This window comes from Cetorhinus maximus, chromosome 3 (genome assembly GCF_964194155.1).
Source record: "Cetorhinus maximus chromosome 3, sCetMax3.hap1.1, whole genome shotgun sequence".
NCBI classification, from domain to species: Eukaryota; Metazoa; Chordata; class Chondrichthyes; order Lamniformes; family Cetorhinidae; genus Cetorhinus; species Cetorhinus maximus.
In genome coordinates, this window is record NC_135881.1 from 56,873,633 (window position 1) to 56,888,200 (window position 14,568).

Here is a 14,568-nt window from a genome sequence, read left to right on the forward strand (position 1 = left end):
GCCACCAAATGCTGCTGAACGTTTCACCCCTCAGACACAGATGGCAAAGTAATGAGCATTTTAGTGGCCCGCAGAACAATTGGCCGACTGGGCAAGTTGTACAATCTCCTTGTGAAAGCTGGCCATGGAGCAGTCGCTGGTGGAGGTGCTCATAGCCCCTTCAATGACTCCATTTAGGTTTGGACCAGTCTCCCCCATGGTTCAAGCTAACAGTGCAGCCTTGCAGTGTTGGTTAGGAGAATGCCTGCGCCTGAGCTGAGAGCACAGATGCAGTCAAGTGGGTGAAGGTGCCGCCAATTGGTCAGATGGGATGGGGCTGAGGTGGGTGGGGTTTTGGGCAGCCATGCAGCGCACTAAACTCTGGCCATCCAAGGTGTGGCCAGCAGTCTCCGGGATGCATTAATGGGCCCTCAGACTTAAGAGAGGTTCCTAGTAAAGCCATGCTAATCCATGCACGCCCCTCATTCATCGTGCAAGAGGAGTATATCAGGAGCATGGAGCCTGGTGACCCAGCTGTATGCTTCATGGCTTACAGGGAACAAAGACGAAGGAGAAGAGAGCAATGGATGTGCCTGGCTGGGCAGAGGGAGGAGCAGCACCCTTAAGAGGAAGGGGCAGCTGGGGCTCCTGTGCATGCCTCTAAAGAGCCACAGCGAAACGTCACTGGTTGGCGCCTAGCTAAACCCAGGGCCTACAGATGCCGCTTGTCATTCATGCAGATGACCGAGAACCAGTGTTGCCACGGACTGTGTATTTCCAGGGAGCTAATCGGTCACATCTGACACCTGCTGCAGAATTTGGCGCCATGGGGACATTGAGGGCATCCAATGCCAGTGGCCATGAAAGTGACCGCGGCAATTTTTACATCTTGCAGGGCTCCACGGGTGCCCTCTGTGGGATTTCACAAGCCTCCATACACAAATGCATTCCGAGGTCATGGACGCCATAGTCGCGAAGGTACATAACTTTGTGCAGTTCACCCAGGATCAGGAAAGCTATGAAGCAAGAGCGCTTGGATTTGCGCAAATCTCAGATTTCCCACAGGTGCAGGGTGCCATCGACTGCACTCATGTGGCGTTCAGATCTCCATGGTAACAAGCGGTCAACTATGTTAACCGAAAGGGCTTCCCCTCACTGAATGTTCAGCTGGTGTTTGGCCACCACAGACGTACCCTACAGGTCTGCTCACAGTTCCCAGGGAGTGTCCATGACTCCTACATTCTCCATAGGTCTCAGATCTCTGACATCTTCCAGGGTCCAGAGAGGATGCTGGGTTGGGTCCTCGGGGACAAGGGCTACCCGCAGAAAAGGTGGCTGATAACGCCATGCAGCGGCTTCAGAGTGCAGAAAAGAGAAGGTGCAATGAAGGAGATGAGGGTGATGAGGCCCTTGAAAAGATTTTAGAGTCCATTATTAAGGATGAGATTTCAGAATACTTGGAAGTGCATGGTAAAATCGGGCAAAGTCAGCATGGTTTCATCAAGGGGAGGTCATGCCTGACAAATCTGTTAGAATTCTTTGAGGAGATAACAAGTAGGTTAGACAAAGGAGAGCCAATGGATGTTATCTACTTGGACTTCCAGAAGGCCTTTGACAAGGTGCCGCACAGGAGGCTGCTCAGTAAGTTAAGAGCCCATGGTGTTAGAGGCAAGGTACTAGCATGGATAGAAGATTGGCTTTCTGGCAGGAGGCAGAGAGTGGGGATAAGTGGGTCCTTCACTGGATGGCGGCCGGTGACTAGTGGAGTTCCACAGGGGGTCAGTGTTGGGACCACAACTTTTCACTATATACATTAATGATCTAGAGGAAGGAACTTAGGGCATCCTGGCTAAGTTTGCAGATGATACAAAGATAGGTGGAGGGACAGGTAGTATTGAGGAGGCGGGGAGGCTGCAGAAGGATTTGGACAGGTTAGGAGAATGGGCAAAGAAGTGGCAGATGGAATACAACGTGGGGAAGTGTGAGGTCATGCACTTTGGTAGGAAGAATAGAGCCATAGACTATTTTCTAAATGGGGAGAGAATTCAGAAATCTGGAGTGCAAAGGGACTTGGGAGTCCTAGTTCAGGATTCTCTTAAGGTTAACTTGCAGGTTGAGTCGGTAGTTAGGAAGGCAAATGCAATGTTGGCATTTATTTCGCGAGGACTAGAATATAAAAGCAGGGATGTGCTGTTGAGGCTTTATAAGACTCTGGTCAGACCACATTTAGAATATTGTGAGCAATTTTGGGTCCCGTATCTCAGGAAGGATGTGCTGGCCCTGGAGAGGGTCCAGAGGAGGTTCACGAGAATGATCCCAGGAATGAAAGGCTTAACATATGAGGAACGTTTGAGGACTCTGGGTCTATACTCGATGGAGTTTAGAAGGATGAGGGGGGATCTGATTGAAATTTACAGAATACTGAAAGGCCTGGATAGAGTGGACGTGAGGAAGATGTTTCCATTAGTAGGAGAGACTAGGACCCGAGGGCACACCCTCAGAGTAAAGGGAAAACCTTTTAGAACAGAGATGAGGAGAAACTTCTTTAGCCAGAGAGTCGTGAATCTATGGAATTCATTGCCACAGAAGGCTGTGGAGGCCAGGTCATTGAGTGTATTTAAGACTGAGATAGTTAGGTTCTTGATTGGTAAGGGGATCAAAGGTTACCGGGAGAAGGCGGGAGAATGGGGTTGAGAAACCTATCAGCCATGATTGAATGGCGGAGCAGTCCCGATGGGCCGAATGGTCTAATTTCTGCTCCTATGTCTTATGGTCTTATGGTCTGAAGGCGAGGATGACAGCAATGAGGCCATTGCATTGCCCAGACGAGGCAGGCGCACTCGGGAGGCCCTCATAGCTGCTTGATTCATGGAGGATGATGACAACATGCAGTGAGCAGACTTCATAGATCCTCACATTGCATCTGTGCACATTTGACTCCTGTCTGGCTGATGGCAGAGCACATACCCTCTGTGATAAGGCTCCTGTCATTGATACACAGCGGATGCCCACAGTCCCTTCATTCCAGGAGGATGATGAAGACATGCAGTGGGGACACTCCACAGACCCTCACATAGCTTGTGTGAATGTCTGACTCCTGTCTGGCTGATAGCAGCTTATTTGTGCTCTGTGAACAGGATCATATCATGGAAATGCAACAGGGAAAATTTAAGATAAAAGCAAAATACTGCAGATGCTGGAAATCTGAAACAAAAACAAAAATTGCTGGAAAAACTCAGCAGGTCTGACAGCATCTGTGGAGAGAAAGACAGAGTTAACGGGGGGAACATTTAACTTCTCCTGATCCTATGGCATCCTTCTTGATTCGTGAGCTAAACCTTTCAGGACCACACTGTCACCGGACACAGATGCTGATGAGATGGGGGACCAGCCGGACTTCAAAGGTGCTGGGTGCACACAGAGAGAATGATGGAACTCTGTGCCGCCGGCCCAGGACGTTCTGGCAGCAATGATAAGCCCCATTGAGGTACAGGCATGACTGACGTGACCAATGACAGCGGAGGCACACCATCAGTGTGCTGGGAACGTTGTACAAAGCACAGGAGTGAGTCCCTGGACTGAGACACCTGCCTTTATCTTGTGCAGGAACCAAGCTTTCACACCTGAGTGACATGAACACTGCTCATCAGAACAAGGAGCCATAGGCAAGGAGACATTTTTGGGAGTTTAAAATAGTGAACATTATGTACAAGTGATTAACACCCATGCCCAGGCTGTGCAACTACGTTTTCTTTACCTTCCTGACCGTGCCGTTACGTTTTGGTGCTCCACCGACAGCCACAGCTGATGTGAAGGCAGCCTGCTGACTGCTGAGCCCTGTCTGTGATGACCTTGTCTGGTGTCCTCTGGAGGGCCGAGATTTGGAGGGCCCAGCCTACTCTCGGGGTCCTGCTGTGTGGCAACGGCGGCCTCCTCGGCCTGTGGAGCTGGAGCTGCTGAGGTCACAGTAAGAGGGGATTTGGATGGGCCGGGCACTCCTGGATGGATGGCCCAGGGGTGTGCATCTGCTGATCCTGCTCCCTATGGGTGCTGAGAGCTCCTGCTTGACTCTTTTGAGGAGAAGGGGAAGCTGGAATGAGATCAAGCTGTCCTGCACCCCTCTCGCATTGACACTGTATGAGGCCAACTATGGCGTCAGCAAGGGAGTTCAGCCCACGCAGCAGTGCAGGACCAGTATCCTAGGCCAAGGTTTCCATGGTGGCTGTCAGCCTACCAGTGTTGATCCCTGTGCGTTGCAATGCCGGTGCTATCACCTTAGAGTGAAGGCGGATGCTCTCCTCCATTATGCCTTGCAATCTGAGAAGTGCAGGGGACATCCCTTCCTGATGTTCCCGAGTTTGCCTTTGCAGCTCCAGTGACTGAGGTATGACCAAGTCCAGAGACTCCTCATCTGACTCGGACTCAGCAGTTCTGGCTTCTAGCAGTCCTCCAAATGCTGGAGACCTGGGAAGTCCTTGGTGCCGTCTGCTGTGGATCAGACAGTATGATGTGCTCACCAGATTGTGACTAGAACTAGGTTCCACTGAGGTGGGTGCCTCTGCACAGGTGGACAGGTGAGCGCTGTGATGGGTCTTCAGTTAGGGTGTCATCAGATTCTTCTTCTGAGGTTTCTACGGGGCTTGACTCCAATCCTTTGGCTGCTTCTCAGGTGTGCCTGCGAAAAGCAAGGAGAGATCATTTGTGCATGGCAGGGGACTGCGGAACAGGGAACTCACTCACAGGATGATTGGCTGATAGATGTCGCGCTGCTGGATCCTTACTTGGTTGAGCACCGCCGACCTCACCGTCAGCACAGGACCGGTCCAGATCGTTGCATAGCAGCTGGATAACTCTATTTGCAAAGTCTGTGAAGACCTTAATTTCAGGCATTCCTGTCTGTGACCCCTCTCTTTTGTTGTGTGCCAGCTTGTCCTGCATGACAAGGGCAAATGGAAGGTGTGTAAGCAGGACGCCTGTCAGGCCAGCTAACAAGGATGCCTGGCATGTGTGTGGATGGTGAGTGGTGCCATGGACGGGATGAGGGCATGATCCACAGGGTAAATGAAATGTGTAAGAAAAAGTGAATGGTGATGTCCCTTGAACGGGCAGTGAATGAGATCCCTGTGGATGTGTGATGGGTTTGTGAGTGTGTGAGTTGAGAGTGATGAGAAGAGTGACTTACCCTGGCAGAATGGAGGGGATCATTCATCCTCTTTCAGCTGTCCTCTTCTGCAGGGCATTGGTGCTGACCGCCGCTACCACCTCCTCCCATGCTGGATTTGTCACCTTGCTTGCTGGTCTTCTGCCAGAGCGGGGCTAGACAGGATCGCGGCTGGAATCTACTGCATCCAATAGGCACTCGAGGGAGGCGTCAGTAAATCTGGGGACAGCATGCTTCGTCCCTTTTGTCAGCCATCAGTTCCCAGCAGCTTCCTGTCCTTTGAAGAGTGCTAGCCCTGTGCAGGGGCAGCCTTTAAATATGGCGCCCGGATTACTGAAGGCATGAGACGATGGCGAGGCAGTCAAATTAAACGTGTTTCCTGGGAATGAATTATTAATGAGGCAGGACATGCCAGGAATGGGATGATAAGGTGTGAAAAGTCACGATTGCGGCCAGCGGGTAAAATGCCCTTTTACCCGTCCGCTACCGCACAGTGCAAATCTGGGACGATTCTGCCCTCTGAGTCAATGGTGAGAGATTGGAATTTTTGGTAGGAACAGGGACAATGGCCTCAATCTTCCCAATGTTTAATTGGAGGAAATTTCGGCTCATCCAGTACTGGACGTCAGACAAACAATCTGACAATGGAGGGTCGAGAGAGGTGATGGAAAGATAAAGCTGCACATTGTCAGGTTACATGTGGAAAATGACATTTTGCCCTTTGGGGTTACCAGAGGTAACTGTGCAGGAGTGGGAAGAGAAGCCATTGATGGTGATTCTCTGACTACAATTATGTAGATAAGAATGGAACCAGGTGAGAGCAGTCCCAGCCAGCTGGACAACAGTGGAGAGGTATTGGTGCAGGATGGTGTGTCAAAGCAGGCAGGTTGAGAACAATGAGGAGTGATTGTTTGCTCTTGTGTTAGAGTCACATAGGATGTCATTTATGACTTTGATAAGGTCCTGTGGCAGGAAGGGAAACATGATCGGAGGGGTTCAAACATGGAGTTCCAGGAAAAATGGGCACAAATTTAGGAGGTGACAACACGTTCAAGATAAAGGAGGTTAGAAGTAGGGTGGTAATTTGCAAGGATTCTGGGGTCAAGGGTTGTTTTTTTGAGAAGTGCGATGTCAACAGATTTGAAGGAGAGAGGGGAAACACCTGAAGAGGGAGAACCATCTAAAATGTCAGCCAACATGGGAGCCAGGAAACTGGGTGTTAGTCATGAGTTACTTTTTTACTCCAGAATGATCCTAGAATAGGGAACAGTTTTAGCAGATGAGAGCAGGATCCGATAGTGTTTTAAGTGATTCAGCCAGATCTGGCAGTGAATGACTAAACCAGTTGTCTATCATATCCATTCAAGTTTGTGTCCTTTGGACTTAAAGGAGTAGAGACAAACCCATACAGGGGAATGGTCAGGGTATTGGTTTTACTAGGGACAAGAATGGCCAGGATGAGAGTATTGGTTTTACTGGGGACAAGAGCATCAAAGGTAGAGATAAGGGTGTGGCTGAGCAGATGGATAGCTACAGAAATGTTGTGATGAACAGAGGGCAAAGGCTAGAGAGTAGAAATCTTGATAGTGCAGTTGTAATTGAAATAAGGGGTGGATACAGAAGGAAGTAGAGTTTGGTGGAGGAAGCAGGATGTGGAGAACGATATGAGGAAGTGATCAGAGATGACCTTACCTGTGATCGATACTATGGGAATGGTGAGGCCCACCAATCTTCAGCTGTTTCATCTATGACCGCTCCGTCCATCATAAGGTCAGAAGTGAAGATGTTCACTGATGATTGCACAATGTTCAGTATCATTCACTACTCTTCAGATACTGAAGCAGCCTGTGTCCATATATAGCAAGACCTGGATAATGTTCAGGCTTGGGCTGATAAGTGGCAAATAACATTTCTGCCACACAGGTACCAAACAATGACCATCTCCAACAAGAGAGAATCTAACTATCTCCACTTCACACTAAGAAGCACTCCATTACTGAATCCCTCATGTTAACATCCTTACTATTGATCAGAAACTGAACTGGACTAGCTATATAAATACTGTGGCTCCAAGAGCAGACCAGAAGCTGGGAATTCTATGGCAAGTAATGCATCCCCTGAATTCCCAAAGTCTGCCCACCATCTACAAGGCACAAGAAAGGAGTGTAATGGAATACTCTCCATTTGCCAGGATGAGTGCAGTTCCAACAACACTCAAGAAGCTCGACACCATCCAGGACAATGCAGTCCCCTTGATTGACACCCTGTCCTCCACCTTAAATATTCACCCTCTCCACCACCAACGCACTGCAGCAGCATTGTGTACCATTTATAAGCTGGACTGCAGGAAATCAGCAAGGCAAATTTGACTGCACCTTCCAAACTCGTGACCTCTACACCAAGAAGGACAAGGGCAGCAGATGCATGGGAACACCACCACCTGCAAGTTCCCTTCCAAGTGTAATGGAGCTAAGATCTCACACTATATTTTTAGGAAATAAATATATCATCATGGCTACTTCCTAAAATTTTAAAACTAGACAGTGACCTTTTAAAATGACTGAAGCCTTGTCTGGCTGTGATCTTTGTACAATAGGAATAATTTAGCAATATCAAAGAAATTTGTGCCTTGATATCTCTGAAGAGACACTAACAACCCAGTGGACTGCAGAGATCAAATTCATAGGGAATTATACAAAGGCCATCTATATTTCATAAGCCAGGCCTGCCCGGCCACTGGAGCCTACTAGTCTGCTAGGACAGAGAGCCATGCAACCTTAATTTGTAATTCTTAATCATTGGAACATTAACAATCTCAGGAACTCAGATACACCTTTTGTCAAAGTCAAAGTGGAGAGGTGGAAGTCATGTGACATGACTCCCTAGCTGGAGGAACCTATAACATTGCCTTGTGGAGCTGCAAAGCTCAGTCTGCCATCTGGCATCTACCAAGCAGCAGCACAGATCAAGGGCTCTTTCCAAGTTTGAATGCCTGCCTCCCATCTACACTAATTCTACTGAAACTTCTGCACCACCGCCTACAAGAGTATTTAATCTCTGTGTGCTTATCGCATCATGGAAGTCAGCTCTATTGGAAACGTGAATTATCCAGCATCAGTTTCAACCTGTTGATCCCTGTGAATGAATGCATCATTGGACTTTGACTCTGGACTCACATGAACCAATAAATCATTACTCTATGGTCTTTGTCCTGTAAATCTTTTTTTCTCTATCCCTCTTTATTGCATGAATGCACTGTGCACTATGTAGCGACACTCCCACCTCATGTTTTGAGTGTGTGCGAATAAACTAACCCTCTGAGTTTACCCTACTTCTTGTTTGCTGTGGGGTTATTAGTAAAAATTGGATCACACCAAAAGTGAGGGGTTGGGAAATACACCACTACTTACAGACGGATGGTGAGAGGAGAAATCAGGGCTGTTTAAATTAAACCCCCTCCTGTTCGTAACACAAATCTCACTCATTTGGATCTATATTGCTGTTCCTTCACTGTTGCTGGGTTAAAATCCAGGAACTCCCTCCCTAACAGCACTATGGGTATACCTATACCAGTTGGACAGCAGAAGTTCAAGAAGGTTGCTCACCACCAACTTCTCAAGGGCAATTAGCGATAAGCAATGAATGCTAACCTAGCCAGTGATGTTCATATCCCATGAAAGTATAAAGAAAAAGGATGGCAAGATCAAGTGGGTTGTCATGACTATGGGTTGGGGAGTTTACATAGAGGGTGAGAAGGGAGGATAGGAGGAGGGTGATCTCAGGAAATAAAAGATGATGAATTGAACTGAAGGTTGAAATCCCCCAAGATGAGAAGTTGCTCGGTGCAGAGGCATTTTACTATTTATTTTTGGAGAAAATGTAGTATCCAAATATACATCCTATTCCCAAAAATGCAAATAAACATTTGGGCTATAGAACTATTGATACACGGTGTCTGGCAATGTTCCTTGCAAGAACTACAGTTACTTTTACTTTTCTATTCCTCGCACTACCAATTTGCCTTAACCTGAATTCAGCTACCACCCACACATGCCCATATTCCAGCAGGCTTGTTGGACAATAACAGGGTGGAACCACTGGATGATTTCCTCCTGCCCCAGCCCAGACCCACCACTGGTATATATAGATTGATCCCAACTGGAATAAATTAACAGTGGGGAGGAATGGAGGGAGATCTGGAATCTGCCTAATCAGTGGTTCAGTTCCACAAATGAGAAATGCATCACCTACTGAGGCGTTGGAAAAGAATTCCAGTCACTAATTTTTAGTTGCAATGTTTATTCCATTACTGTTTTGCTTTTTAACGGTTTCTAAATTGTTTCCTGATGCTTCTACACAGCATGTGGTGGCACACTGAATGGCACTGGAATGATAAAGTCTCCTTATTATCCTAATTCATACCCACATAACAAATCCTGTGAGTGGATTATCAACCAGCCAGAAGGACAAGTGGTCATACTCATATTCATTTCCTTTGACATTGAGAATGCTTCAAACTGCAACCATAACTATGTGGAGGTATGAGAGCAAGAATTTTTGATCAAACCATTGGTGAAACCAGAGTTGATATAGTAATTACTATCTATATTTGATTAGTAATTTAACGGACCTACATCTACCTCAGAAACATGATCAGACATTCATCTTCAATGCATTAATAATATTGAAACACAACATTCTTGCTTTAGAGCTCAGATTAGAAGTGTTAATTAAGAATAGAAAACATAACTGAAATAACTGTACTTGCATCATTTCTCTCAGTTCAAGAGTAGTTATTGTTACCCTTTCACTGTTCTACTATGTGTAGCTATTGAACATTATATTAATTAACATTTGAAAAAGAAAGATAGATTAAGGATTCAGGCTTTCTCCAATTCTGACAAAGGATTTCAATTGAAATGTTGGGGCAGATTTTCGTGGAGTTAAGAATGGCGGACAGGATAGAGATCCGGAAGTCCCAACTCCCCCATTTATGACAGAACCCACTTTTTCTGGCACCACTCATACATGGGGGAAACCTGGACTCAGCAGGGCCATTTGAACTCAGCGCTGAGTTCAAACAGACCCCATTTTCACTGTAGCAAGGCCTTAACCTGCAATGTGGAAGTCATGAATTTTTAGATTATACGTAAATACTTTTGAAGGGCAGATAAGGTGTATAGAACTGTTAAGCTGTGAAGGTTCATGAATGGAACTGTTTTTTAATATAGTGAAGGCTTTGATAGATATTTAGACATTTATTTTATTTCATCTCAACATGTCTCCTGAGATCTGCCCATGGTAGCTACTGGGTGAGTTGCCATGAAGGGTTTAAGAGCAAAGAGTGGTAGGTGGATTGGCATACATTGGCATTAAGTTGTCATGGGAGCTGTAAGGGGACATGGAGCTGTGTGGGGTCATGTCATGGGGTTAATGCCAACGCATTAAGCTCTCATGGGGGCGAAAAGGGGTCATGGGGTTGGTGGGGAGCATGGGTTGACATGAGTTGCATGGGAGCATGCAGGTCCCACGGGGGGTGATTGGTGGGTGATGGGGTGTGAGGCAAGGGGACTGGACGGCCAAAAATTTAAGGCATCAACAAGGACAATGCCCCAAAGAACTGAGGCAGGACTTTTAAACCATTTGTCTTGGCACGCAGCAGCCCCTGTGGCTCCCTATGATCTGTGTCTGGGGGCGGCCATCCTGACTTCATCCCACAACAATGCCATTCCCCGCCGAGAGTGAAAATCCAATCTGATGAAGCACTTTCTCCCAAGATCTTGGGGGGGATGTAGGGCTGAAGGAGGTTACAGAGATAGAGGGAGGCATTTTAATTACAGTTAAAATATCTGCAGCAAGATACCATGGCTGGTGCCATTGGAAATTATAAACTACTTTTAATGAACTAGTTGAGATTTAAGAGTTCTATTTGAAACATGAATCTGTCTTTCCTTTTTGGATACCAACCTGCTGTGTTTTCTGCTTTTATTTTAAGGAACTTTTTTTTAGAAGAGTTCATGATGTTTTCTCCAAATGAAGTAATGAATAACAACACAATCTTGTATGTGAACCTATCATTTCCTAGAAGATTAGTTATGTGTACCTGGCAATTGTTTTTCCATTGTACCTGTGTTTCATTTGTTCATGAGGTTATGATAATGCTTGTTGCTCATCTTAAAGGAGTCTGTTTGTTTCCAGATCAAGGATGGTTCTGTCGTAGACTCTCCACTAATTGGTAAATATTGTGGTACCGTCATTCCACCAATAGTCCGGTCAACACAAAGGTCAATGTTCATCAAGTTCAAGACAGACTCTAATATAGGTAACCATGGATTTCAAGCTGAGTATGAATCAGCAGAGAAAGGTAATTTAAAATATTTATATTATTGTCATCCATGACCTCTTCCCTCTTTTTAACCTTCTTAAGAAGCACTTTGGCTGCAATAGAACCAAACTTTCAAGACTCTGGTGATTTGGATCCTTCCTGAGGCTAAGCATGAGAAGGGGAATTGAGCCTATAACCCCATGCATCTTATTCAGATACACAGCATCCTAGTGGTTATGGTAGTGTGCTAATAATTCAGAAGTTAATGAGTTCATATCCCACCATGGCAAGTTGTGAATTTAATAAATCTAATCTTGTAGGCTGGTAACAGAAAAATGACAATGAAATCTGGCCAATGTCTAGAAGCCTTGTACCCCAACCCAATCTGACCTACAAGTCACTCCAGTTCCACACTTCTTTTTTGGCTCGCAATGCCCTCAGGACAATTAGGGATTGGCAATAAATTTTGGCTTGCTAGTATTGCCCACAGCCAGCAAATACAAAAAAAATTTCTGCAGGAAAAAAGAAATTGCATTGCTGACCAGCAAAAAACGCAAAAATTATGTGAATTGGTGTACTAGATTTACTTTATTCAGTTAACTTTGCCCTCAGACCTCACTTTCTCCTTATACCACCTTCTTTTTGAGTTTTCTGCCCTGAAGGAGGGGTCCTACCCACAGAACTGTGATCTCTGTCATGGGTAGGGAAAGGAGGCAGATCCTGAATCGATCCCAGCCAGCATGGGGATCAAACCCCATGCTGTTGGCACCAATCTGCTCCATCCTGTACAATGGCCAAGTTCTTGGTCATGCCGGCATGGGAGTCACTGAGCAGAGCAATGTCATCAGCGAACGCCAGAGCTAAACAACACATCCTTGTTCCCCGAAAGGGCAAGTGGACGCCCAACTGTGCCTCTTGTAGGGTGCAGATCAGAGGATCCATCGTGATATTAAATAGTATAGGTGATAACGGGTCACCTTGTTTGACCCCTCTCATGATGTTGATGGGTTTTGTTCATTTCACCCCTTTCCTATTTCTACTTAGTTCTGTTGAAGGGTCATGAGGACTCGAAACGTCAACTTTGCTCTTCTCCGCCGATGCTGCCAGGCCTGCTGAGTTTTTCCAGGTATTTCTGCTTTTGTTCTGCCCCATACCAGCTGTCCAGGCAGCTGAGCCAACCAGCCTCCCAAGGAGTCCAGGTTGACGTGGCAAAATATACTTTTAAAAGCATGCACCTACACTACATGGACTGCAGCGGTTCAGGAAGGCAGCTCACCACCACTTTCTCAAGGGCATTTAGGGATGGGCAATAAATTCTGGCCTAGCCAGCGACGCCCACATTCCATGAATGAATAAAAAGAATATTGTATCCTGGAGCTCCAATTTCTTCCCATCACATGCTGATTGGGAATCTCTCTCGCCCTTACTGGCTGCCATTGACGTACTTTGGAAGTACCTGCTGAAATTGGATTCTGAAAGCTAAGTTTTCTTGGAAATGTTATTAGCCTGGTTTATTTAAACTGACATGAATGTTTATTGCATTTTGCTCCTTGCATTGGTTTCTCTGGCTGTGTTCAGCACCATGTTATTCATCTTGAAAAGCTCACTTAATGATCAGAGGAGCTGTACTGTTGGATTTATAAACTATGGGAGCTCCTTGAGGTCTATTAATACAGATATTTATTAAAGTAGACTATAAACATAATTATGTTTGATCTGTGACGTAAAATGCCTGGGTAGTTTGAAAGTTGCAGAGAACTTGCTGTAGTCTAAGGGCTCTGATGTAAACCCTGATATAAACGGAATATGATGATCACATTCTGCTGTTGGATCCTTATTGTTGTATCTGAAATACAATGAACATATTCTTTAAAAAAATAGAATAATCAGAATTGCTAGAATTAAGAGTATAAAGTACTTCAGTATTCAAGCTTTCTCTTTTTAAAAAACAATGAGTGAACAAAATATTAACTTTCTCTATAGAATGTGGTCAGGTTCTGACACAACCGACAGGTACCATTACCAGCCCTGGACACCCGACAAGTTATCCACATGACACTAAATGTATCTGGTATATCTCAATTCAACCTGGACATGTCATCCGTCTTACATTCACCTCCTTTAATATGGAATATCACATGAACTGCACCAAGGATTATGTTGAGCTATATGACAATGGTACCATTAGTTCTGGCAGACCAATAGGAAGGTAAGAAATTATAAATTCTGCATTTTGTGTTGGGTGACAGTAATGATAATTACTCATGTTTTCTGGGTAACCAGCATTTCTAGGTGCCTCCAAAACTGGGATGCCATTATTTACTATAGGTCAGCATGGTACTAAATTGAGAATTTGGGCTGAATCATCTCAGATTTGCATTAGGTGCAGTAGCTGGCAGGAAAAGGACATTTTACCTGCTGGCTGCAATGGTGGCTTTTCATGCCGTATTGTCCGATTCCTGGCGTGTCCCTCCTCATTAATAATGCATTTCCGGGAAACACGAGGGGGCAGAGTGGCCTCTGATTCGCCCACTCCTCTGTCACCTCAAGCCTTCAGTAAACTAGGTGACATATTTAAAGGCCGCCCCTGCACAGAGCTAGCTCTCTCTAAGGCATCGGAAGCTGCTGGAAACTCATGGCTGTCAAAGGGAGGAAACATGGTACCAAAATTTAGTGACGCCTCCCTCTAGCCTACTGGACACAGTGGAGGCCCATCGCAATGTCCCCTGCCCCCACTCTGGGCGGAGACCAGCAAGAAAGGCCACCAATCCAGCATGGGAGGCGGTAGTAGCGGTGGTCAGCGCCAGTGCCCTGCAAAAGAGAACAGCCACCCAGTGCCGAAAGAGAATGAATGATCTCTTCTGTTCTGCCAGGGTAAATCACTCTTCTTATCAATCTCAACTCACGCGCTCACAAACCCATTACACATCCACAGGTCCACAGGGATCCCACTCTCTGCCAGTTTAAGGGACATCACCATTCGTTCTTTCACACACACCATTTGCCTGCGGATTGAGTCCTCATCCCATCCATGGCACCACTCACCACGCTCACATGCCAGGCGTCCTTGTTATCTGGCCTCACAGGCTTACACACTCTCCAT

The 14,568-nt window shown here is 46.1% G+C and overlaps 1 protein-coding gene across 1 annotated transcript in view; it reads left to right on the forward strand.

The window, feature by feature from the left end:
• The window catches only part of cubn (cubilin (intrinsic factor-cobalamin receptor)), a 481,327-nt gene that overhangs the window by 111,374 nt on the left and 355,385 nt on the right, over positions 1–14,568 (forward strand). The window contains exons 17-19 of the mRNA XM_078535601.1: positions 9,501–9,679; positions 11,339–11,504; positions 13,449–13,674. Of these exons, the coding sequence (XP_078391727.1) occupies positions 9,501–9,679; positions 11,339–11,504; positions 13,449–13,674 (571 nt within the window). The remainder of the gene's footprint in view (positions 1–9,500; positions 9,680–11,338; positions 11,505–13,448; positions 13,675–14,568) is intronic.